General features: G+C 48.5%; 3 protein-coding genes across 3 annotated transcripts in view; all 3 read left to right on the forward strand.

Annotated features, from left to right (window-relative positions):
• LOC145492733 (uncharacterized) overlaps nucleotides 1-4,480 on the forward strand; it is a 401,303-nt gene extending 396,823 nt beyond the window's left edge. The window contains exon 2 of the mRNA XM_081472128.1: nucleotides 4,298-4,480. The gene's annotated coding sequence lies outside the window, so the exon portion shown is untranslated. The remainder of the gene's footprint in view (nucleotides 1-4,297) is intronic.
• The window catches only part of LOC145492744 (uncharacterized protein F54H12.2-like), a 401,321-nt gene extending 392,073 nt beyond the window's left edge, over nucleotides 1-9,248 (forward strand). Inside the window, exons 2-3 of the mRNA XM_081472132.1 lie at nucleotides 7,581-9,036; nucleotides 9,157-9,248. Of these exons, the coding sequence (XP_081328258.1) occupies nucleotides 7,866-9,036; nucleotides 9,157-9,248 (1,263 nt within the window). The 5' untranslated portion in view covers nucleotides 7,581-7,865. The remainder of the gene's footprint in view (nucleotides 1-7,580; nucleotides 9,037-9,156) is intronic.
• Nucleotides 1-9,535, forward strand: part of LOC145492143 (uncharacterized protein F54H12.2-like) — a 401,713-nt gene extending 392,178 nt beyond the window's left edge. Inside the window, exon 2 of the mRNA XM_081471478.1 lies at nucleotides 9,472-9,535. The gene's annotated coding sequence lies outside the window, so the exon portion shown is untranslated. The remainder of the gene's footprint in view (nucleotides 1-9,471) is intronic.
• Nucleotides 9,536-25,196: the final 15,661 nt, after the last annotated feature.

Here is a 25,196-nt window from a genome sequence, read left to right on the forward strand (position 1 = left end):
ACGTCTCTGTGTTGTCTGAGCGTGGCTTCGTACCGTTGTTTGTTGAGGACGTTTCGCCAGCGACGTCGAGCGCCTACGGGTCTTAAGTCGAAGTCTAGGAGGGGGCTTGTATTGCTACCACCTCCGGTTTGGAGCGTCGCTCGGTCGTGAGCCGGATCAAAGATCCAGTCGTCATCGTCGAAGGGGAAGGCTTCGTCGTGGGTCCGTCTGGTCTGTAAAGACAACAAACACAACGTTTTTTTTTAATTAGTCAGTTTTTTATTATCAGTAATCCAATAAGTAGACGACAACATCTAATGCCTTCCTGAAACTACTTCCTAGATAGAGTCTCTTTTTCTCGTTACGCTTGTTGACATAATAACCATAGAAAGCTGGAAAATGAGATCTGCCTCCGTAATTAATTAATTAATTTCTTAACTACCTATTATGAGCATACTTAGCGGAGCGATAAGCGACGGGGTTAGATGAAAGTCTTTTCTATGGGTACCATTCCTGGCCTAAACAACCCTAACAATACGGTTCTTATACAGCTGTCGTATTGGTCTACGTAGGTTCCGTACATGCGCATTTCCCTATTTCCATTTCGTGGGCATATCCGTTGAACCACTTTGATTGGGCCATGGTCCCATGATGCTTTGATCTTGGCGAAGGTGCGTATCTCGTTACAAAGCTCTCGCCTGATTAAACGTTCGCGTGTCTCGACGAGAGCCTGGGCCTCTCGTAAATGGAGAATGTAAGTTTGCACCTCGGGAGGTAACCAATCCCAGTAATTCTATGAAAAAGATTAGGGTTAGAGTTCTAAAGATTACTTTCTTACATAGGGTGCATGTTATACTCACTGATTCATATTGATCCATCAGTTGGTTCATCTCCTCGTCGGTCAGCTCCTGTGCCATGGTTTCTTCTTCTTCTTCTTCTTTTGAGCGCTCGATACAAGTTGAATAACTCAGAGTGACTCGAACGGACCCACTCACTCATTTTTATACACGCGGTATAATGGTGTCCAGTCTCTTACCGTGAGGGGGTAACCCCTTACCAAACATGGTATAAATGGTGTCCAGTCTCCTACCGTGAGTAGGGGGTGGTAGGGGGATACCCCCTATCCCCTGGGTCTGGGTAACACGTGACTTGGTCTCGATCTGTGATTGGCTGGACGGATCTTCATAAAAAGGAATCCGCGTCGTCGGTTCGCCACTCTGAGTTTTTTGAACTTGTATTGAGCGCAGTCATGGCCTTGAGAGAGATTGGACTACAAAACCATGTACCTAGAAAGCCTAATATTACGTATGAGGAAGCCATCGACCAGATAGACGCACCCTGGACCCGATTTTACGAGGAGAGGAACTTTCCTATCCGGGATGTGTTGGCGGGTCGACGATGGATGATACACATCCAAGACTCTAGTCAGCTCGAGGTGATGCTCCACCAAATCTTCTTTTTCATGGACGTGCAAAGGGAGAACTGGACGCGGAGTCATAGCATGTATCGGAGAATAGAGAAGTGTTTCGCGAAAACGTTGTTTAACGTGATCCGTACTATATACAAGAACCTTGTATGGGACGTGAAGGTGAAGCCGCCCGTGGACCGGATCACGTTTCACAGACTGATGCTGTGTTACGGGTTCCAGCCTTTCCAGACCTACTGGACTCGGAGACAGAAGAGAACAGCGAAACGCTATGTGAACGTTATCAATTTTTATTACCGTACTTTTAATCAATGTGACCAAGTAACAATGCGATCGATGATCGACGCGAACGATAGATTACCCAACGTGTAAATAGTTGTGAAATAAAAAAATCAGAGTGTGTTTTTTCTTAGTATGGGTCCTGTCCGTTAATCAGTATGGCTTCGGCGACTCCTCGTGGGTATTCGTCGATCCATTGAAAGAACTTGCAGGTACGCTTGGGACATTTGAGATAGAGCCTGTCTGGGTTGGACTGGGAGTGGGAGGTGGCTAAGACCAGGGATTTGCTGCATAGACATCGGAAACGAGCGGGGTCGATGTTCCTGTAGCAGTGGTGGGTCTGTTCTTCGACGCGTTTCAGGTAAGCGTCCACCTCTTTGACGCCACAGGTCACATAACACTTGGTGTAGAATCTGGAAGAGGGGCATCGGTAATATTCCCAGGTACCACCGTCTGGGGTTTTCACGCTTCCGTATGTCAGGGGTACCATACAACGCGGGCAAGTGGGATCTTGGGGTTTCAGTTGGGCTAGGAACTGATCGGGGTCGAATTCCTCCCACACTTGGACTTCGGTGGATTCTCCTCGGGCATCCACTTCAGGGGCTGCTTCCAGGAGTTGCACGGTTCGAGGAGGTGAGTCTGAGAAGATAGAGAACGAGTTAGTATCCCAACAAGGTGTTTTCACGTCGCATGGTTTGTAGTTGTTTACCTTCTACTTCTCTTTCTACTCTCTGGGGCAAGAGCAGTTTCAGTTTCTTTTTGGGCGATTTTTTCTTCTTCCTGACGGGTTCGACGTGTGAATCCATGACGACTTCTGCTGAAAAGTGACTCGTGATGGAATGCGTGGTTCGACTTTATGGGCGTTTTTAACCAATCAGTGACGTGTGGTGTGATGGGATCATGTGACGGTCTTCGTTCCGATTGGCGGGATCTGAAGTGGGCACGTGATCCGGGAAAAGTACGGAGTGAAAGTGGATCCACGGCGCGAGTATAAAAGGAGCCCGCGGGACGCAGCGAATCATTCTCGACTTGCTGTTGACGCGGTGATGACCTGTAGGATTTTGGATGAGACAACAGTTGAATCGAGCTTCCGACGTTTTGGATACAATCGAAAAAGAAGGCGAAAGACCGTTACACGCGAGGATAATTGAATTGGAGTTACGTCTTGTCTCTCCTTTGTACTATATGCTCCAGAGGCACTTGATTGACTGGGGTGTGCGTAGTTGCTATCCTCATTTGTCGGGCTTGGAGATCACGAAGCGAGCGGATCGAGAAGGAAAGAAGTTTAACGAGTTTGTCTGAGGGTGTCAAGATGACTTACTATAGCAACTCGAACCAGATTCGGGACCTCGTGGAACAGATCGTGGATCTGAAGGTACACACTTTAAGAGATCTCGACGCCATTCCGGATGCCAAGGTGGACCTGTACATTTTTGACAATCTCTTCGAACCGTCAGGTCGAGTACCCGATAGTCTGTGGTCTTTTCAGCTCTTGATGAGACGTCGTCCTGACTGGGGTGGTACGATTTTGGAGATGATGAAGAAGAACAAACACGTGTTTTTGTTTTTCGGTGAGTGGTGTCGCGTGATGTACCGAAGTGGTAGCGGTCAATTCAAATTCATTCATTGTAGTGATCCCACCCTGGACGCCGAGCGGGCCTGTTTGATCGCCACGGATAACCTCACGTACATGATGACTGATGCCATCCGTGATCTGTTTGAGCCCTTGCGTTTCTCTCGTGACCTATCACGACGGGTGTTGGAGGCAGACGAGAGTCCCATGGTGAAGTCGTTACTGACTTTCAGCAAGGGAGATTACAAGGAAACGTGTCTGAAGTTGGAAGAGTTGATCTACGATATCATGCATCAACGTGATCTGTGGAAGGATCGGTTTTTCTTCCGTGCCATCGAGGCCGCGGAGGATGACCTGTGTGGTGAGTGTAAAGAGAGTATGCGTCAAGCATTCTATGTGAAGGGGAACGAGGAGGAAGCCCTGAAGTGGAGACCCGGTAAATGTGATTGGAGAAATTGTAAATATTATGCCATGGATACCTACGAGGAAGACTGTGATGATGAGTATGGACGAGATCTTAAGAACATGGAACATGTTGATTACTTTACAGATTCGGACTAAGTCTTTTTCGCCTTCTTTTTTGTTTAGCCAATCAGAGGTGTTGTTTTTCGTAAGAACCAATCAGGCACGACGTTTTTGTACATATAAGAAAGTGTGAATAAAGAATTGGGTTCAAATCATTATGTCTCATGCTTTGAGTTGGTTGATCTCTAGAGTGGGTACGACCATGAACGATCGATGGTGTTGGACGACCTTGTGTTCCAAGTGCACTAGTGTCTACGAGCGATACGGTCAGGGTGAACCCATCCCCGACCATTTCAGCGATTCGCCCTTGGAGGTGTTTGACTATACCGACGTCGAACCCAACGTGATGCGTTTTGTCGTTTATATCTTGTGGTTGAAACGGCAACCCGATTCATTTAAGAAGTATCTCGAGGTACGGGAGCAACGTTTCGAGTTGTGGAGACAGTGCGTGTACAAACTTTATCGACTATGAAGAAAAGTCAAAAGAAGAAGCAAAAGCCGCTTTCGACCGGAAGGTTACTGGGACGGTATCGGGATCCTTCCAGACCCGGTAGTCTGGGCGGTCTGACGCGATTCGCCCAGGCCAATAAGATCTCGGTACGACGCGCTCGCGAGGTCCTGCAACGGGATTTGGGGTACACGCTGCACAAACCCAGACGTCGTCGTTTTCCCACGGTCCCGGTGGTGGTGTTCGGCATCGACGAGAAGTGGACGGCTGACCTGATCGAGGTGATCCATATTTCGAGGTACAATCGAGGGTATCGTTATCTCTTGACGGTGGTGGACGTGTTTTCCAAGCACGCCTGGGTCCAGCCCTTGAAGAGCAAGACGGGTAAAGCGGTGACGGAAGCCATGGCAAAGATCCTGAAAGGCGGTAGAAAACCCATCAATCTCCAGACGGACGACGGGAAGGAATTCTACAACAAGACGTTTCAGGATTTGATGAAGCAGAAAGGCATTCATCATTTTTCGACGCGCGGGGATACGAAATCCAGTGTGGTGGAACGGTTCAATCGGACCCTGAAGGAACGTATGTACCGGTACTTCACCGTGAAGAATACGATGACGTATGTGCCCGTGTTACAAGAGTTGGTCCGAGGGTACAATCGATCGTATCATCGCAGTATCAAGATGGCTCCCGATCAAGTGACTTTGGGCAATAGCGAGGACGTGTGGGAGACTCTTTACGGTAAAAAGAAAAAAGGGACATTGAAGAAACCGCAACTCAAAGTCGGGGATCGTGTGAGACTGAACAAGAAGTTCCGTCAGTTCAAGAAAGGGTATTTACCCGGATGGACCGAGGAGGTGTTCGTGATACGCCGAGTGCGTCCTGGGAAGGTCATCACGTACAAGGTGGAAGAATGGGACGGTACGGCGGTCGAGGGCACGTTCTACGCGCAAGATTTACAAAAGGTGAACGTGAAAGACGACGATCTGTTCCGCGTCGACAAGATCGTCAAACGAAAAGGGGATAAAGTCTTGGTGCGCTGGAAAGGTTGGCCAGTCAAGTACGACAGTTGGGTGGATAAAAAGGGCTTGTACGTGACCCAAAAGCCCAAGACGAAAAAATGAAAGACTTTTACGTGCAACTGATGAGCAATGCCAGCACGAGCGAGTTCCCGGACAACAAGGCCCAAAGTTTCAAGAACCGTCTGCCGAACCCGTTGCAGTTGAGAGAGTCGGGATGGAAAGTGGGAATCAGCGACCTCTCGTTTCCGTCCGCGACGCGTAAGATGGGTTTGAAGAGATCTATTCTGTTTGAATTCTGGTGGATCGATATGGTGAACGCGTCCATAAACCTATACACGCGGGTCTCTTCGGTGACGCGAGAAGGCGATTTGGAATTCACGCCGAGGAGTGGTACCGAGTTAATGAACATGATACGAGATCGATACCTGCATAGGTTGAACTCTCGAACGGATGTCGACGTGACCCTGTACAAGAAAGACAGTCCCAACGAATTACTGTACACGGTCATGCATCGGGCCGAGCATGGAGAATGCGTCCTGGACAATTCGAGAACGTGCCGCAGTCTCCTGATCCATGGTAAACGCGTCTACCCTCAGATGAACATCGGCATCGAATTGGCCCAGAGGATGAAATGGATCAAGATGGGAACGTTACAGAACGGACGACCGGGTTACGTCTTGGGACCCCATTTGAGGAAAGAATTTCCCAATGGAGTCGTCCCCACGGCCACGGACTTGATCATAGGACAAAACGACGGGGACGAACTATTTTACAAGATCGACACGGACACCTTACATTTGAGTTGTTTCATCAATTGGGTCTTCACGGACCTGGATCGCAGTTACGCGGAAGCGTTCGGTCACGAGCGTCGTTCCTTGTTCGTGTATTCGAATGTGGGACAGAGTATGGTGACGGGAAATAAAGTCACGGACCTGTTGAAACAAGTGCGTTACGATCCGGACGTGGTCGACCTTCAACCGAGACACATCCTATATCTACCGGTGCGTACGGGCGTTTTGGGCATTATCGAGACTGAGGTGTCGGAGGAAGACGGACGACTGGTGGACTTTGCGTCGGGTGTGACCACGATCACGTTGCATTTCAAGAGAGAGGATGAGTGATTTTTACATCACTTTACCCAGTCACAGCAGTAAGAACGAGTTTCCCGAGAACAAGGCCAACAGTTTCAAGATCAGGTTACCCAATCCCTTACGCCTGGAGGGACATGGATGGAAAGTGGGGTTGTTTAGCATCGCCATGCCGGATGACCGCGTGAAGCTGACTTCCTTGATGTCGAACCATGATAAGAAAGTCAACTTGTTCTATTGTGCCTGGAGACGCCTTGAACCTCGAACATCCAAGGGGTATTCGTATGGAAACGCTTACTTCGACACGGATGACCTCAAGAATGCGATTTACCACGTGGACGGTGTTGGACTCATGAAATCCATGATCGCCTTTTTCGAGCGACAACGCATCTTCAAACACGACGGACCCAAATTAGGATCCAAATATGTCGGAGACGACGGGAAGAGAACCTACATCAAGTTCAAGTGGGACGGGGAAGACCTGGTCACGGACAACGAAAACATCGTACGTCACGGAGCGGATGTACCCGCCTTACTCATCAATGTCGACCTGGCTATGAAAATGGGATGGCTCCAAAAGAGCAGCAGCGGTTGCGTGCTGGGATTTAACTTACAGCTCGAATTCTTCAATGATGAAATTCCCAACCTTAGTGTCCGCGATGGGGATGTAATTGGCTCGAATGGGGTACCTGTCTTTTGGAAGGTCGTAACCTTTTCATCGAGGGGAGTCAAATATTTGAGACTCAGCATCCATTGCAATTGGCGTTTTATGAACCTGAACGAGGCTTTTGAGGCAGTGGTGGTGGGAAACAAGTCGCGATCCTTACTCGTCTACTCGGACGTGGCTAGAAGTGGCGTGGTGGGAAATCAAGTCACGGATTTACTGAGAGAGGTCAACTTGATTCGAAAAGGCGCCGGTACTCAGTACTTCGAACCCGCTCACATTCAATATATTACCGTGCGCAAAGAGGTACTGGACATTATAGAAGTGCAAGTGGCAGAGGCAACAGGAGAACTGACGACCTTTGGAGCTGGCAATACGATCGCGACGTTACACTTTAAGAAATCATGATCGGTGGAGCTTTGATACGGTTTCATCCCGACGGATACCAATCGGGGTCTGGCATATTCGGCCAGGTTTGGAAAGGCATCAAGAAACGAGGTCCCGGCATTCTCAAGGACGTTCTGAAGGAGACGGCCATCGAGGGTCTGAGAGGTTTAAATTCGGGCGGTCAAGGAGGAAAGCCCAATTGGAAAGGTGCACTCGCCGGGTTGAAGCGGGGAGCCATACGCTCCGGGAAACGTAAAGCGACGGAAGAGTTCCAACGCGTGTTGGGTGGTAAGAGAAAAAGAAAAGACCTGTTTGGATCATGATTCCCATCTACTCGAGACGCGTGAGACGTCTCCCCGGAGGGATACGCACGTATAAAGGGGGTTCGCTCTTCCAGAGACCCTCAAAACTCCCAGACTACCGTTGGGTAAAGTCAGCACTGGGAAGGAGACGGAAAAGACGACGTAGACGACGATGACGGACCTGGTGGCTCACGCTAGGTCGGCGGGAGTTCGTAACCCCCGCCTGGACATGTTCACCACGCCTCCTACGGATCTCAGCATGTCGTCGCGACGTGAGGTGAGAATCAATCCGTTCAATACGGGGATCAACCCGGTGACCTTCCAAATCGATCCTCAAGAAGACTTCATCGACATGAACGAGAGTTTCTTCGAAGTGGAGTTGGCCGTCAAGACAGCTGCCGGAGGTAATATAGCGCAAGCGACTACCGTCGGACTCGCCAACAATCTGGTCCACACCCTCTTCAAACAGATCAATGTGAGATTGAATGGGACTCTCATCAGTCCCCAGACCGATACTTACCACTACAAAGCCTACCTCGAAGCGCTATTGAACCATGACCGAGACGACGGTGAATCGATCCTGACACCCGAGGGTTGGTACAATTGTCTCGGTGTACCCAGTCGCGGAGAAGGCGACGTGATGACAGGCAACAAGTTGGATCCTGCTCACAACGATTACAAAGCTTTATCCCAAGATCTCAAGAACATGGTTCAAAGTCGAATTCAGTTTTTGGGTGGAAAGAAAGTGACCTTGAGGTTCAAACCTTACCTGGAAGTGTTTTATCTCAGCAAGTTACTGGTACCCGGCGTACAGATCCAGATTGACATGTACTTCAATGCCCCCGCTATGTGGACCATCCAATGGGCCGGTTCCGATACTCTCAGACTGACTGAAGCCGACGTGAAAGTGAGATTGTTCCTATCTCAAGTGAGAGTGACTCCCTCGGTGTACCGAGAACTCATGACCAACATGAAAGGCGGAAGAGTGGCCACTTACCCCACGGTAAGAGGTGAAATTCGTACTTACTCGCATCCCAATGACAATCGTCATTTCGAGTGCAGCAATCCTTTCCACAGTAAGCTACCTAATCGGTTAGTGGTGGTGTTGATGAAACAAACGGCCTTCAATGGAACTGTGACGGTCAATCCGTTCAGTTTTGAACAATTCAATCTCGTTTCCATCAAACAACTGGTGAGAGGTGAAGAGTACCCCTACGAGACCTTGGAGCTCAAACACGACGATGACAGTAAAGATCTGAGAGGTTACCAAAGATTCCTCAAAGCCTCGGGAGCCTTGTGCAGAGGAAAAGGAAACATGGTCCGGAAAGAGGACTGGGGACACGGCAAGAGATGCAACCTGTTTGTATTTGATAACACGGCCAATGGATGTTTGGACAGTCCAGTGTTGAACCCCAAGCAGGAAGGTGAACTGCGTCTGGTGATCGATTTTGGAGCCAATCCAGGCACAAACCTGACCATCTTGTTGTACGGCGAATTCGATAACATGATAGAGATCAACGAGAACCGAGTCGTCCTCTACGACGTATACCAGTGAGAAGAAAGAAGAAGAAGAAAAAATGGAGACAGTAGCCTTGAATAATTTGCAGTTGGATTATTTGGCACGGACGAATCCGTCGCTCTGCTATGTTTTTTACGGCACGGTCCCTTGCGATCGGCTTCCCAGGACAGTCCCTCAAGAGGGACCGACCGCTTACATCGTGAACACGGACCCTCACGACAAACCGGGCATGCATTGGATCGCTTTGTGGGCTGACAAGAACAAGTGCGAGATCCTGGACAGTTACGGTCTACCGTTGGACACGTACGTCACCACCGGACCGATCCAAGCCTGGTTGGACCGTCATTTCAAGTACCAGATTCACAACGGCAAGAGTCTACAGTCTCTGTTCAGTCAGAGTTGCGGTGATTACGCCCTGATGTTCCTGATCGACCGAGCCGAAGGTCGGGACATGAACGAGTTCTTGAATCGTTTTAAGAAAAACGAGTTTGTGGAGAACGATCGTAAAGTAGGGCAGATGTTAGAACGTCTGATCGTGGACGAGTTGGATTGGCGCAAGATTTGTAAAACCCCGTGTCACCAGGACACGTGCGGTTCCTCCCGAGGAGTGCGTCATTTGTTATAAAGTAAGCTGTTCGAAATAAAAGACGTTCATTTTTGAGAAAAGGACGTTGCGTAGTCATGGCTCTTCAGTTTCAAGGGCATAGACATTTGGACAACGTGATAGCCAGGTTGGAAAAACGCTACGGAAATGCGGGTAAAAAGACGCCTCAACCCAGTGCTTTCAACATGGTCCGAAAAAAACAACCACAACCCGCAAGAAGAGTCGCTCTTCAACCGGCTCCAACGGCTCCAACGGCTCCAATGAGTGTCCTGGACACCGGTGCATTACCAGCGACCGTGACCGTGCGTAGGAAACCCAAGAGAGCCGCAAGAAGAGTCGCTCTTCAACCGGCTCCAATGAGTGTCCTGGACACCGGTGCATTACCAGCGACCGTGACCGTGCGTAGGAAACGCAAGAGAGCCACAAGAAGAGTCGCTCCAAAGGCTCCAAAGAAGGGAAAAGCGTGGTACGCCAAGAATTTCCAGGCGAAGAAACTCGTGAAACGCAAGAGTCGCGCCAAACCACCCATCTGTTTCAATCGTAGAACCACCCTCTTGAGTCTGTTGAAACGCATCCCAGCCGTCAAGACCACCTTGGTCAAGTTGATCGGATAAAAACGGAACGTCTCTAGACCCTGGACCATTTTTTCAAGATCATGGAACGGCGCAAAGCGTTTCAATTTCACACGCCGTCGAGTTTGTTGATAGCGGGTCCGTCGGGGTGCGGCAAGACGGTGTTCACGACCAAACTGTTGTTGGAGAACGGCGACTTGTTCCAACAAACACCGAAGAGTATTCACTACTGCTACGGATCGTGGCAAGACGGTTTCCAAAAGTTCAAGAAGGGTGGAGTCAAGTTTTACGAATGCATCCCCGATAGCGACCAGTTACCCCGATGGTTTCCTGGCGGGGGTGTGTTGGTCTTGGACGATCTAATGGACGAGGGCGGTAACGACAAGTGCGTGTTGGATCTCTTCACCAAACACTCGCATCATCGGAACATCACGGTGATTTACCTGTGCCAGGATCTATTCCCCAACGGAAAATTCGCCAAGACCATTTCCAGAAACGCGCATTACATCGCAGCCTTCAAGAACCCTCGGGATCAGTTGGGGATACGAAATTTACTTCTGCAATCGTTTCCCACGCAATGGCAAGAGGTGTTGGACACGTTTCGCAAGGTCACCGATCGACCTTACGGTTACATGCTATTGGATCTTCATCCAGCCAGTCAGGACGATCAACGCGTTCTCAGCCATGTGTTAAAAGACGAAGGATTCGTCCGATGCCATCAGTTTGCAACCCCATCATGTTGAGGAGCGAGGTCGAGTGGTTTCCGCTATTCATTCACCTGTGTAAAAACAGGCTCAAATACATCATGAATCCCCACGAGCTGGACTACGAACCGATGAGACAGGTCACGGAATGCGAGAGTTACCGTCAAGTACGGTCCATCATCAACGCATATAACGGTGAAGGTTTCGATTATTTGGTTCATAAACAACGAGAACTCGCCGAGAAGAAGATAGAAAGAGAAAGGTACATGGATAAAAATGAGCTCTTATGGTAGTGACGATTTCAACTTCTCGGCTCTGGAAGATTATTCGCCTTGGGGGACACCGGCTCGGACGAGTACTCTGATTCCGCCTGCCGCGGGTGTGGGTGCGAGTCTGAACACGCCTCCTTCACCGCGATCGTCACTGGCGACACCGCCTCTGCCCAATGTCTCGCCCATCGGAGTGGGCACCGCTGGCTCGGGTGCACCGCAGACCAACGTCACGGTGGGTGTCGGCAGTGCTGGATCGGTGTTGCGCGCCAATGTCACGGCAGGTGTCGGGGCACCCAGGATAACAATGTCCACCCCTTTGGCACGAGCCGTTCGAGGAGGGAAACGACCGAGACGCGTCCCGCGTCAAAATACACCGACGTCCTCCAGCAATTCCGGAAGCCGCAGAAGAAGTAGCGCTAGTGGTAGCGGTGGAAGAGGCAGAGGCAGAGGCACTGACAGAGGTGGAAGTGGAGGCGGAGGCGGAGGTGGAGGCGGAGGTGGAGGCGGAGGCGGAGGCGGAGGCGGAGGAGGTAGTGGTGGCGGAAGTGGCGGTGACTCCACACCGCCTTCGTCGATTCGATCGGGTCTTTCTCGAGCTCGAAGAAGAAGAAGGAGGAGGCGAGGAGACCGTGTTCTCGACCAAGCCCAGATGCAGCAACAATTGGAAGAGATTTTGCGCCAACAACAACAGACGGCCACGGGTCGACGAATCGCAGGCATCACCACGACGAATACGATCACGACTACCTATAAGAACGGACAACGTCCTACGGTGACTCGCAATTCGACCAGTGTACGAAACTGAGAATCTCACCAAGCTAAAAAGAGTCATGAGTACTTTGGTCTGTTTATTGGATCAACCTTTCAACACCGTGGTGGATTTGGATTCCCTGAAACGTTTGGACGGACTGTACGCTTTCTACCACAAGTATTGGTGGTGTCGAAGGCGGATGTTCGGTTACTACAAATTGTGCAACGCCATTCTCAACGGACTGGCCTTACTGACGGCGGCAGCGAGCATCGTCGTGGGATCCGTGTGTAAAGACGGGTACGCGGCGGTAGGATTGACGGCTCTCGCCGCCGCGCTGAAAGGATGGAACGATTTCAAGAAGTATTCGCTCAAGATGGACATGACCCAATTCGCTTACACGACGTACGAAAAGACGTTGACCGAACTACGGAACTACGCTCTGGGCGGTGTGGAGGAATTGGATGGGTTTTTGGTCAAGATGCAAACGTTGGACGACACGGTGACGGATTTCGCACCTCCCACGTACGACCGATACGTTCGAGACTACGAAACACGATTCGTTCACGCACCTCTATAAGAAGGACGTGTGATCCCTTCGTGAATCATTTAAGGTGGAAACCCGACATGGTGAGGAGAAGTCGAAGGAGACGACGGCGAGTGGGAGTACGTAGAAGAAGGAGGACCCAAACGGGAAAAGGGTTTCTCGACAGTTTAACTAGCGGTCTAAATAGAGAAAAATTGAAACAAGGATGGAAGCATTATTCAGACATTCGAAGAAGAGTGACTCCACGACGGAAAAGTGGTTGGATGAATAATTGGATTCACTGAAACGTTCAAACGTGCCTCTATAAAAAGACGCGTGATCACCTGCCTACGTCATTCTAGTGGAAAAGTGAGTACGTGTAAGAACACGGCATGGTGGTGAGAAAGCGAAGGAGACGACGAGTGGGATTACGTCGAGTGGGAGTAGGAAGAAGGAGGAGGGTCCAAAGGGGAAAGGGTCTTGGTAAACTGGTCGGCACCGTAGCCAAGACGGTGTTAAGCCTTCTCGAAGACTTGTGAATAAAAGAGCGGGACGAACCAACCGGACGTTAGACGCGAACGATGAAGCGGTTGCGACGACAACGTCATTTCTTGACGCGCGTCCTGAAAGAAGCCAATCGAAATAAACGTCAACGGATGTTGCAATACGCCGACAGAGATCAGATCAACGCCATCAGCGAGATGGTTCTCAATTTGCTGAAAAAGAGGATCCCCATCGACGTCACGACTTATGGGAAACTGAAAAGACATAAAAAGGTTTTGCGAGAAGTGGGTAGACGCAAAAACTCTCTCAAGCGTCGAAGAGAGCATCTCCTGAGTCAGAACGGAGCGGGGTTCTGGAGCGGATTACACGGTTGTTTCAAAGCATGTTGTGTACGGTGAAAGGACGCGGCGAAGACGGTTACCCGCTGGAGGGGATCGACGTCATACCCAATTTCCCGCCGAGAGAAGAAGAGTCCAATACCATTCCTAAACTCGTGCAGTTGTTGCAAGACGCCAATCGTCGCGAAGCCCGATGGAAAGACTCGTACGAGTACTTGAACAAGAGGTACCACGACCTGTATCAAGAATACATGACTTTAAAGTTCGGTGACTTCTGCCAAACCTGTCAAACGAAACGAGATACCACGCCGCCCGGTGGGTGCATCGAGTTGTGCAGGGAGTGCGGTAAAGGCAAGCGAACCGTTCAAAGTCTCGAACTCGAGTTGGAAAAGAAAGACGAATCCATACGGTACTGGCAAGACTGTTACGAGACGGCCTTGAGAGAATTGTCCGAGTTTCCTGACACGACCTTGAGTCAGAAGGTATGAACGAAGTCATGATGGTGCCCGTTCAAGAATTCAATCGTCTGCAAGATTATTACAAGGGGAAGATCAGCCAGAATGCCTTGTTGAACAAAGCCGGACGTCTGGCCGCCGAAGAACATCTCATCCTGAACGACAAACGTATCCCCGCCAGCATGGCCGTCAAGATGACCAAACCCCTGGCCAACGAAGAAGGGAAACTGGTGAAACGTATACGGACGGGTAAAAGCGGTCCCATCTCGTACCAGGGAACGACAGAACCCGAAGGCATGGTCGACGCACCCGTCGAAACTCTGTTGAAACAGATCCTCAAGGGAGTCAACCAACCAGCCGCAGCCCCCGTGATCATCCCGCCACAACCCCTTTCTACGACAGGACTGAAAAAGGAGCTGAAAACCCCCATACCCTCCACGTCAGGTTTTAAAAAGGAGAAGAAAACCCCCAAACCCTTCAGTCCATTCGAACAGGTCACGCTAGGTAAAACTCCCCTATCGTCCAAGAAAAAAGCACCCATCTCCGATAGAGCCAGACGTGTACTGAAATCACTCGGTATCGACTACGACGACGGTGGTTACAGTCCCAAAGGCAAGTCAAAGAAGTACAAGAAGGCCAAACCGTCAGCCGCAGAAAAGTTACAAGCAGGTTGGGAAGATTTCGAAGACCCCTGGAGAAGGGGACTAGACTATGACTCGGATTAAGAAGAAGGGAAAAAAGGCGCCTGCACCCCCGAAGAGAAGTACCCGACGTCGCCGTCAACGAGGGTATGGGTTCGACATCCAAAAATGGTTGGGCAAGACCGGGATCGAGTTCCATTGGCCCGGTTATCAGTACATGGGACCTGGTACCAAACTGAAGAAACGTCTGGCGCGAGGAGACCCCGGGATCAACCGTCTGGACCGACTGGCCAAACAACACGACATTGACTATTCCAAGGCCAAGAACTTACAGGACAAATGGAACGTCGACACCAAGATGATCCAGGCCATCGACAGATTACCCGGACGTAAAACCATGACAGAACGCATTGTTAAGAAAATCATGCAGGTCAAGAAACGTTTGAAATTGTAAAACCTTTATTGTTGTTATAATTAAAGTTACACACACGCTTTTGTTGTTTTTTTCAAAAAGAGTCTCTTTTTCTTTAAGTCGAAAATAAATAGTGTTCTAACTGATCCATAAGTTCGTTGGTGACTGGGAAATGACAACGGTTCTGTTCTACTGTATCTTCGCGTTCAAACTGCGCGAACCCGCGTCCCATGTCATGAAGCATGGATGCCATCTGATCAAGCTCACTAGCTATTTCCATGGTCATCTCTTCCATTTCTTGTTCTTCTCGTACTCGTTTCATTCGGTTTTCTTCTGCTTTCTTCCTATTTTTCCTGATTTCCGAAAGTCTCCGTTGTACAGGATCCTCGGGTTCCGCTAACATACGCTCTAATTCCTCTACCAACCCTTCATCAGGCTCAGAGTCAGAGTCAGAGTCAGAGGAGAAGGAATAAGACAACCGCTTCCCACGGCGTTTCGGTGGGGGTAATACCTGTGGTGCTGCAGTGGTATTGGAGCGTCCCATGTCATGAAGCATGGATGTCATCTGATCAAGCTCACTAACTATTTCCACGATCCTCTCTTCCATTTCTTGTTCTTCTCGTACTCGTTTCATTCGGTTTTCTTCTGCTTTCTTCCTATTTTTCCTGATTTCCGAAAGTCTCCGTTGTACAGGATCCTCGGGTTCCGCTAACATACGCTCTAATTCCTCTACCAACCCTTCATCAGGCTCAGAGTCAGAGTCAGAGTCAGAGGAGAAGGAATAAGACAACCGCTTCCCACGGCGTTTCGGTGGGGGTAATGCCTGTGGTGCTGCAGTGGTATTGGTGGATGACGGTAGTGCTCTTTGTGGTGGTGGTGATCTTAGTGTCACTGCTCTTAGCGGAAATGGTGATGGTAGTGATGCAGTAGTGGTGCTTGTGCTCTTATCGGCGGCGGTCGTGGTGGAGGCGTAGGTGATGGCGCTTTCATTAGAAGTGACCGTGGTGATGGATGATGATGATGATGATGTTATCGAGCAACCCGGAAACAAACCTCTAAGAATTTCATCCGGATCATACATATCCTCATTCCTTACCTCACACCTCTCGGCCCTGCGTCTTTTCTGTTCGCGAACTTTCTCGGGGTTTTCCGCGGGGCGCCTGAAATCCGTTAACCCTATACGGACTCTAAACAGCTTCCGAAGAATTTTCTCGTGATTGTACTTAACCCCATTCTTCCTTTCTAATGATTTTATAGCCTCGCCCGCAATGTGCTTAAACCGTACCTCACACCTCTTGGCCCTGCGTCGGGCACGATATCGTCTTTTCTGTTCGCGAACTTTCTCTGGATTCTCCTTTTTCCACTCTCGCGCGAACTCTCTTCTTCTCACTCTCTGTCGTTTCAATGCTGCAGCGGAGCGGGCAGGCATGGTCTCAAAAACTTCCACAGTTAAAAAGCGCTCTATACACATACAAAGATGCAGAATGAAGAGCGAACGACGCGGATTCGCTTTACGCAGATCCGTTCAACCAATCACAGATCGAGACCAAGTCACGTGTTACTTAGACCCAGGGGATAGGGGGTACCCCCCTACCACACCCCCTCACGGTAGGAGACTGGACACCCTTTATACCGCGTGTATAGAATAAGCGAGTCGGACCGTCAAAGGCACTCTGAGTTTTGAACTTGTATGAGCGCCCATTACAGAAGACTGTGGAGACTCTCGTTGCTGTGGAATCTCAAAGGACCGAGTGAGTATAGCATGGAAGTATTAGAGCGGTGTGATTCCGAGTTGACTACCTTGAGAAAGCGAGTGCAAGAATGGATGAAGGATGAAGAAGAGAATCGAGAGACCCCGTTATACAATGTCCTAGAAACCCTTTTAGGTTTCATTGGGGTGTGCCTAGACAAACTAGATCTTCTGTTCGTAGAGACAAGTTTATGGGGCGCTGACGAGGACGAGATCAACAATTTAGTAGCCCATGTAGACTTTGCACGTGACGCTTACAGACAATTGCTTTAATTCTAGCCATGGAACAACCCCTCCATTGCCATGTGTGTAAACAAACCAGACCTTGCTGCCGCCGACCAATAATAGAGTTGAGTCAACGTGGGACCCACGAAAAATTCGTACGCGCGCTCACGGGACCGCTGAGAGAAGCCTGGGGACTGGGGAGAGTCTGGGAAACCTGCTGCAAGACCATCTATGGCGAGCATTTCAATTACGAGACCCAAAAATATGCCCCCGTCTTCCTGGGAAACAGTTACGACCAGGCCATGTCACGGGTCAATCATGTAAAATCGTTCCTGTAATATGGGCGCCAGTCATCAGGACTAGGCACAAGTCCCGCAATGTAAAAATTAAGTCCTGGTGTATCCAATTAAAAAAAAAAAGTTGTTTTTTGCTCTATTTTTCAAACTCCGTGTCTCCATTACGTGCAAGCACTCCAGACGATGCAAAAATCACATTCTCTCTTTAAAGGATCTTTATTAAAATGTTACAGGCATGGATAAAAATGTTTTTTCACTCCTCTGATTTTTTTACAATTTGTTTGATAAATGCTCGGTACGCCAACTCGTCTCTGTTGTCCCAAGCGCTCTTCCACTCTTTCCATCCGTCCTCAAATCCCTCCGGCAACTTCTCCAAACACACGGGGTCTTTAAACGAGATGGAGTGGTCAGCAAGCATCTTCTCAGACAGCATTCTTCTGAAACTCAGCACCTCATCCGCCAGCTTCGTCACCTCTTTCTTCAGGAGGACATCCATAGCGTGAGAAACGGCGCATATCATCATCTTTCCAAGAATACCGTCATGAACAGCATCCATCACCCTCGCGGCAAGTTCTTCTTCTATCTCCTCTTCAGAAACCTCCACCTTCGTCTCGCTCTCCTCTGAGGACATCTTCTAGTCGTCAAGCTCAAAACAACTATACTCCTTCCACACTCGCGCAAACCCTTTTATTCCCATCCAAACCTCGATTTCATGCATATGACAACCTCGAGTTCAGGGATTGGCTATCGCCTTATTTGGGCACGCGCGTGACCTGGGATGCAAAAGACTGCTGACCTGTGACGTCACTGCAGACGCATATTTTGATAACCCCCTAACTCATGAATATATTAATGAGCAAATCCGGCCCTCTGATTGGTCGAGAGCCTTTTTTAATGATATGCACGGCCTTCTGATTGGCTACGGCCCACACAAGCGCCCTACACTACTTAAATTATTCGCCAACTTCCGGGAAATCGAGCAAAAGTGGCCCAAAATCACCATGCGCGTAAGGCGGTCTCGGCTACTCTTTCAGTCTTAAAATAAAGGTGGGCTATATTTCGACCTAGAAGCTCGAGACCGGGCGTGCGCTAATTTTACCTGTGTCCATTTCACTGACATCTTAGTCTATCAGGAGTTACTTTAGAGTCCTTGGGACTGGAAAATATTTCCCAAATTCTGGCAGATCGAGCCAAAGTTGCTCAAAATCACGATGCGCGTAAGGCGGTCTCGGCTACTCTTTCAGTCTTAAATTGAAGTGGGGCTATATTTCGGCCGACAAGCTCAACACCGAGCGTGCGCTCCTTTTACCTGTGTACATATCACTGAAAACTAATTTCATCAGGAGTTAGCATAGAGTCCTCGGGACTGGAAAATATGCCCCGAATTCCCGCAAATCGAGCCAAAGATGCTCAAAATCACGATGCGCGTAAGGCGGTCTCGGCTACTCGTTTACTCCGATAATGAAGTGGGCTATATTTCGGTTCTACAAGCTCGACACCGAGCGTGCTCTTCTTTTACCTGTGTCCATTTCATTAAGAACTAAGTCCATCAGGAGATAGTTTAGAATCTTCGAGACTGGAAGCTATCCTCCAAGTTTCGGCTAATTCAGCCATACTTTCTTAGAATTACGATAAGCCTACGGCAGTTTCGTTTACTCTTTCAGTCTTAAAATGAACTGGGGCTACATTTCGGCCTAGAAGCTCGACACCGAGCGTGCGCTCCTGTTACCTGTGACCATTTTACTGAAAACTAAGGCCATCAAGAGTTAGGGTAGAGTCCCCGGGACTGGAAAATATCCCCCAAATTTTGGCAGATCGAGCCGTCGTGGCTAAAAATTTCGATGCGCTTAAGGCGGTTTCGTGTGCACTTTCAGTCTTAAAATAAAGTGGGGCTATATTTCGGCCTCCAACCTGGAAACCTAGCGTGCGCCCCTTTTACCTCTGTCCATTTCACTAAAAACTAAGGTATTCAGGAGTTAGTTTAGAGCTTCCGGGACTGGAAAATATCCCCCAAGTCCCAGGAAATTAAGCCGAAGTTCGACAAAATTACCATGCGCGTAAGGCGGTCCCGGCTACTCTTTCAGTCTTAAAGTGAAGTGGAGCTATATTTCGGCCCAGAAGCTCGAAAGTAAACGTTCAAAAAGTTGTGCTGTGTCCATTTTACTGGAGACCAAGGACGCCGGGGGTCAGTTTAGGGTCCCCGGGACTGGAAAATATCCCCCAAGTTCCGGGAAATTTAACAGAAGTTAGTCAAAATCACGACGCGCGTACGGCGGTCTCGGCTACTCTTTCAGTCTTAAAGTGAAATGGGGCAATATTTCGGCCCAGAAGCTCGAAACTGAGTGTTTAAAAAGTTTTGCTGTGTCCATTTCACTGCAAAACAAGGCAATCACGACTTAGTTTAGCGTCCAAGGGACTGGAAATATCCCCCAAGTTACGGGAAATCCACCCGAAGTTAGTCAAAATCACGATGCGCTTAAGGGGGTCTCGGCTACTCTTTCAGTCTTAAGGTAAAGTGGGCTTAGATTTAACTCCAGAAGCTCGAAAGTAAGGGTTCAAAAAGTTTTGTCTCTATTTCACTCACATCTTAGACAATCAGGAGTGAGTTTAGAGACTTTGGGACTGGAAAATATCTCCCAAGTTTCGCCAGATCGAGCCGAAGATCCTCAAAAATACAATGCGCGTAAGGCGCTCCCGCCTACTCTTTCAGTCTTAAAAAGAAGGAGAACTATATTTCGGCCAGCAAGCTCGAAATTGCGGGTTCAAAAAGTGTTCCTGTGTCCATTTCACTGGAAACCAAGGCCATCAGGAGTTAGTTTAGAGTCCCCGGGACTGGAAAATATCCCCCTATTTGCGGGAAATCCAGCCGAAGTATCCCAACATCACGATGCGCGTAAGGCGGTCTTGGCCACTCTTTCAGTCTTAAAGTTAATTGGGGCTATATTTCGAACCATAAGCTCGAAAGTGAGCGTTCAAAAAGTTTTGCTGTGTCCATTTAACTGCAAACTAAGGCCATCGGAAGTTAGTTTAGGTTCCCCGGGAATTGAAAATATTCGCCAACCTCCGGGAAATCGAGTCGAAGTTGGTCAAAATGACGCTGCGCGTAAGGCGGTCTCGGCTACTCCTTCAGTCTTAAAGTGAAGTAGGGCTATATTTCGGCCGAGAAGCTCGAAAGTGAGCGTTCAAAAAAATGTGCTGTGTCCATTTCACTGCAAACCAAGGCCGTCAGCAGTTAGTTTAGAGTCCCCGGGACTGGAATATATCCCCGAAGTTCCCGGAAATCGAACGGAAGTTGGTCAAAATCACGATGCGCGTAAGACGGTCTCTGCTACTCTTTCAGTCTTAAAGTAAAGTGGGGCTATATTTCGGCCCAGAAGCTCGAAAGTGACCCTTTAAAAAGTTACGCTTTCTGCATTTAACTGCAAACCAAGGCCATCAGGAGTTAGTTTAAAGTCCCCCGGACTGGAAAATATCCCCCAAGTTGTGATAAATCGAGCTGAACTTGGTGAAAATCACGATGCTCGTAAGGCGGTCTCGGCTAATGTTTCAGTCTTAAAGTGAAATACGGTTGTATTTCTGCCCAGAAGCTCGAGACTGAGCGTTCAAAAAGTTTTCCTGCGTCCATTTCACTGCAAACCAAGGCCATCAGAAGTTAGTTTAGAATCCCCGGGACTTGAAAATATCGCCAAAATTCTAGAAAATCGAGCGGAAGTTGCTCAAAATCTCGATGCGCGTAAGGCGGTCTCGGCTACTCTTTAAGTCTTAAAGTGAAGTGGGGCTATATTTCATCCCAAAAGCTCCAAAATAAGCCTTCAGAAAGTGTAACTGTGTTAATTTCACTGCAAACCAAGCCCATCAGGAGTTAGTTTAGACTCCTCGGGACTGGAAAATATCGCCCAAGTTCGGGGAAATCGAGCCGAATTTGGTCAAAATCACGATGCGCGTAAGGCAGCTCAGCTACTCTTTCATTTTTAAAGGGAACTGGGGGTATATTTCGGCCGAGAAGCTAGAAAGTGAAAGTTCAAAAAGTTTTGCTGTGCTCATTTCACTGCAAACCAAGGCCATCAGGAGTTAGTTTAGACTCCTCGGGACTGGAAAATATCGCCCAAGTTCGGGGAAATCGAGCCGAATTTTGGTCAAAATCACGATGCGCGTAAGGCAGCTCAGCTACTCTTTCATTTTTAAAGTGAACTGGGGGTATATTTCGGCCGAGAAGCTAGAAAGTGAAAGTTCAAAAAGTTTTGCTGTGCTCATTTCACTGCAAACCAAGGCCATCAGGAGTTAGTTTAGACTCCTCGGGACTGGAAAATATCGCCCAAGTTCGGGGAAATCGAGCCGAATTTGGTCAAAATCACGATGCGCGTAAGGCAGCTCAGCTACTCTTTCATTTTTAAAGTGAACTGGGGGTATATTTCGGCCGAGAAGCTAGAAAGTGAAAGTTCAAAAAGTTTTGCTGTGCTCATTTCAATGCAAACCAAGGCCATCAGGAGTTAGTTTAGACTCCTCGGGACTGGAAAATATCGCCCAAGTTCGGGGAAATCGAGCCGAATTTTGTCAAAATCACGATGCGTCTAAGGCGGTCTCGGCTACTATTTCAGTCTTAAAGTGAAGTTGGGCTATATTTCGGCCCAGAATTTCGAAAGAAAGCGTTCAAAAAGATTTCCTGTGTCCATTTCACTGCAGACCAAGGCCATCAGGGGTTAGTTTAGAGTCCTTGGCACTTGAATATATACCCGAAGTTTCGGGAAATCGAGCCAAAGTTGGTCAAAATCACGATGCGCGTAAGACGGTGTCGGCTACTCTTTCAGTCTTAAACTGAAGTGGGGCTATATTTCGGCTCAGAAGCCCCAAGGGGAGCGTTGAAAAAGTTTTGCTCTCTCCAAACCAACGCCATCATGAGTTAGTTTAGAGTCCCCGGGACTGGAAAATATCTTTTAAGTTCTGGCAACTCAAGCCGAACTTGGTCAAAATCACGATGCACCTAAGGCGGCCTCGGCTACTCTTTCAGTCTTAAAGTGAAGTGGGGCTCTATTTCGGACCAGAAACTCCAAAGTGAGCGCTGCAAAAAATTTGCTGTGTCCATTTCACTGCAAACCAAGGCCATCAAGAGTTAGTTTAGAGTCCCCGGGACTGCCATATATTTCCCAAGGTCCGGAAAATGGAGAAGACGTTGGTCAAAATCAAGATGCCCGCAAGACGGTCTTGGCTAGTCTTTTAGTCTTAAAGTGAAGTGGGACTATATTTCGGCCCAGAAGCTCAAAAGTGAGCGTTCAAAAAGTTTTGCTGTATCCATTTCAATGGAAACGAAGGCCATCAGGGGTTACTTAAGAGTCTTCGGGACTGGAAAATATCCCCCAAATTCAGGGAAATTTAGCCGAAATTGGTCAAAATCACGGTGCGCGTTAGGCGGTCTCGCTTACTGTTTCAGTCTTAAAGTGAAGTGTGGCTTTATTCCTGCCCAGGAGCTTGAAAGTGAGCGTTCAAAAAGTTTCCCTGTGATTATTTCACCGCAAACCAAAGCCTTCAGGAGAAAGTTTAGAGTCCCCGGGACTGGAAAATATCCCCCAAGTTCCGGGGAATCGAACCGAAGTTGATCAAAATCACGATTCGCGAAACGCGGTATCGGCTACTGTTTCAGTCTTAAAGTGAAGTGGGGCTATATTTCGGGCCACAAGCCCGAAAGTGAGCGTTCAAAATGTTTTGCTGTGTTCTTTGACTGAAAAACAAGCCATCACGAGTTAGTTTAGCGTCCCTGGGACAGGAAAATATTCCCCAAGTTCCGGGAAAGCGAGCTGAAGTTGGTCAAAACCACGATGCTCCCAAAGCGGTCTCGGCTACTCTTTCAGTCTTAAAGTGAAGTGGTGCTATATTTCTGTCCAGCAGCTCGAAAGTGAGCGTTCAAAACGTTTTGCTGTGTCCATTTCACTGCAAACCAAAGCTATCAAAAGTTAGTTTAGGGTCCCCGGGACTAGAAAATATTCCCCAAGTTCCGGGAAAGCGAGCCGAAGTTGATCAAAATCATGATGCGCGAATTGCGGTCTCGGCTACTGTTTCAGTCTTAAAGTAAAGTGTGGCTATATTTCGGCCCACAAGCTCGAAAGTGAGCGTTCAAACAGTTTTGCTGTGTCCATTTCACTGCAAAGCAAGGCCATCAGGACTTAGCTTAGCGTCCAAGGGAGTGGAAAATATCCCCCAAGTCCCGGGAATTGGAGCCCAAGTTGATCAAATTCATGATGCGCGTAACGTGTTCTCGGCTACTGTTTCAGTCTTAAAGTCAAGTGTGCCTATGTTTCGGCCCACAAGCTAGAAAGTGAGCGTTCAAAAAGTGTTGCTGTGTCCATTTCACTTCAAAACAAGGCCATCAGGACTTAGTTTAGCGTCCAAGGGACTGGAAAATATCCCCCAAGTTCCGGGAAATCCATTCGAAGTTCGTCAAAATTACGATATACGTAAGGCGCTTTCGGCTATTCTTTCAGTCTTAAAGTAAAGTCGGGCTATATTTCTGTCCAGAAGCTCGAAAGTGAGCGTTCAAAACGTTTTGCTGTGTGCATTTCATGGCAAACCAAAGCTATCAAAAGTTAGTTTAGGGTCCCCGGGACTGCAAAATATTCCCCAAGTTCCGGGAAAGCGAGCCGAAGTTGATCAAAATCACAATGCGCGAAATGGGGTCTCGGCTACTGTTTCAGTCTTAAAGTAAAGTGTGGCTATAGTTCGGCCTACAAGCTCGAAAGTGAGCGTTCAAAAAGTTTTGCTCTGTCCATTTCAATGCAAAGCAAGGCAATCAGGAGTTAGTTTAGAGTCCCCGGGACTGGAAAATATCCCCCAAGTTCCGAGAAATCGATCCGAAAAAGGTCAAAATCACGATGCGCGTAAGGCGATCTCGGCTACTCTTTCAGTCTAAAAGTAAAGTGGGCCTATACTTCGGCGCAGAAGCTCAAAAGTGGGCGTTTAAAAAGTTATGCTGTGTGCATTTCAGTGCAAACCAAGGCCAAACGGAGTTAGTTTAGAGTCCCCCGGACTGGAAAATATTCCAAAAGTTGCGTGAAATCGAGCTGAACTTGGTCCAACTCACGATGCACGTGAGGCGGTCTCGGCTACTATTTCAGTCTAAAAGTGAAGTGAGATTCTATTTCGGCCCAGAAGCTACAAAGAGAGTGTTCAAAAAGCTTTCCTTTGTCCATTTCACTGAAAACCAAGGCAATCAGGAGTTAGTTTAGAGCCCGTGGAAATGGAATATATCCCCCAAGTTCCGGGAAACCGACCCGAAGTTGGTCAAAATCACGATTTGCGCAACACGCTCTCGGCTACTCTTTCACTCTTAAAGTAAAGTGGGGCTATATTTCGGTCCACAAGCTCGAGAGTGAGCGTTCAAAAAGTTTCGCTGTGTCCATTTCACTGAAAACCACGACAATCAGGAGTTAGTTTAGAGTCCCCAGGACTGGAAAACATCCCCCAAGTTCCGGCAAATCGAGCCGAAGTTGGTCAAAATCACGGTGCGCTTAAGGCGGTGTCGGCTACTCCTTCAGTCTTAAAGTGAAGCGGGACTCTATTTCGGCCCACAAGCTCAAAGCTCAAAAAAAATTACTGTGTCTATTTCACTGCAAACCAAGGCTATCAGGAGTTAGTTTGGAGTCCCCGGGAGTGGAATGTATTTCCCAAGTTCCGGAAAATCGAGAAGACGTTGGTCAAAATCACGATGCGCGTAAGACCTTCTCGGCTACTCTTTCAGTCTTAAAGTGAAGTGGAGCTATATTTTGGCCCAAAAGCTCAAAAGTGAGCGTTCAAAAAGTTTTGCTGTATCCATTTCAATGCAAACCAAGGCCATCAGGGGTTACTTAAGAGTCCTCGGGACTGGAAAATATCCCCCAAGTTCCGGTAAATCGAGCCGAAGTTGGTCAAAATCACGATGTGCGTAACGTGGGCTCGGCTACTCTTTC

This window comes from Orbicella franksi, chromosome 7 (assembly GCF_964199315.1).
Source record: "Orbicella franksi chromosome 7, jaOrbFran1.1, whole genome shotgun sequence".
Lineage (NCBI taxonomy): Eukaryota > Metazoa > Cnidaria > Anthozoa > Scleractinia > Merulinidae > Orbicella > Orbicella franksi.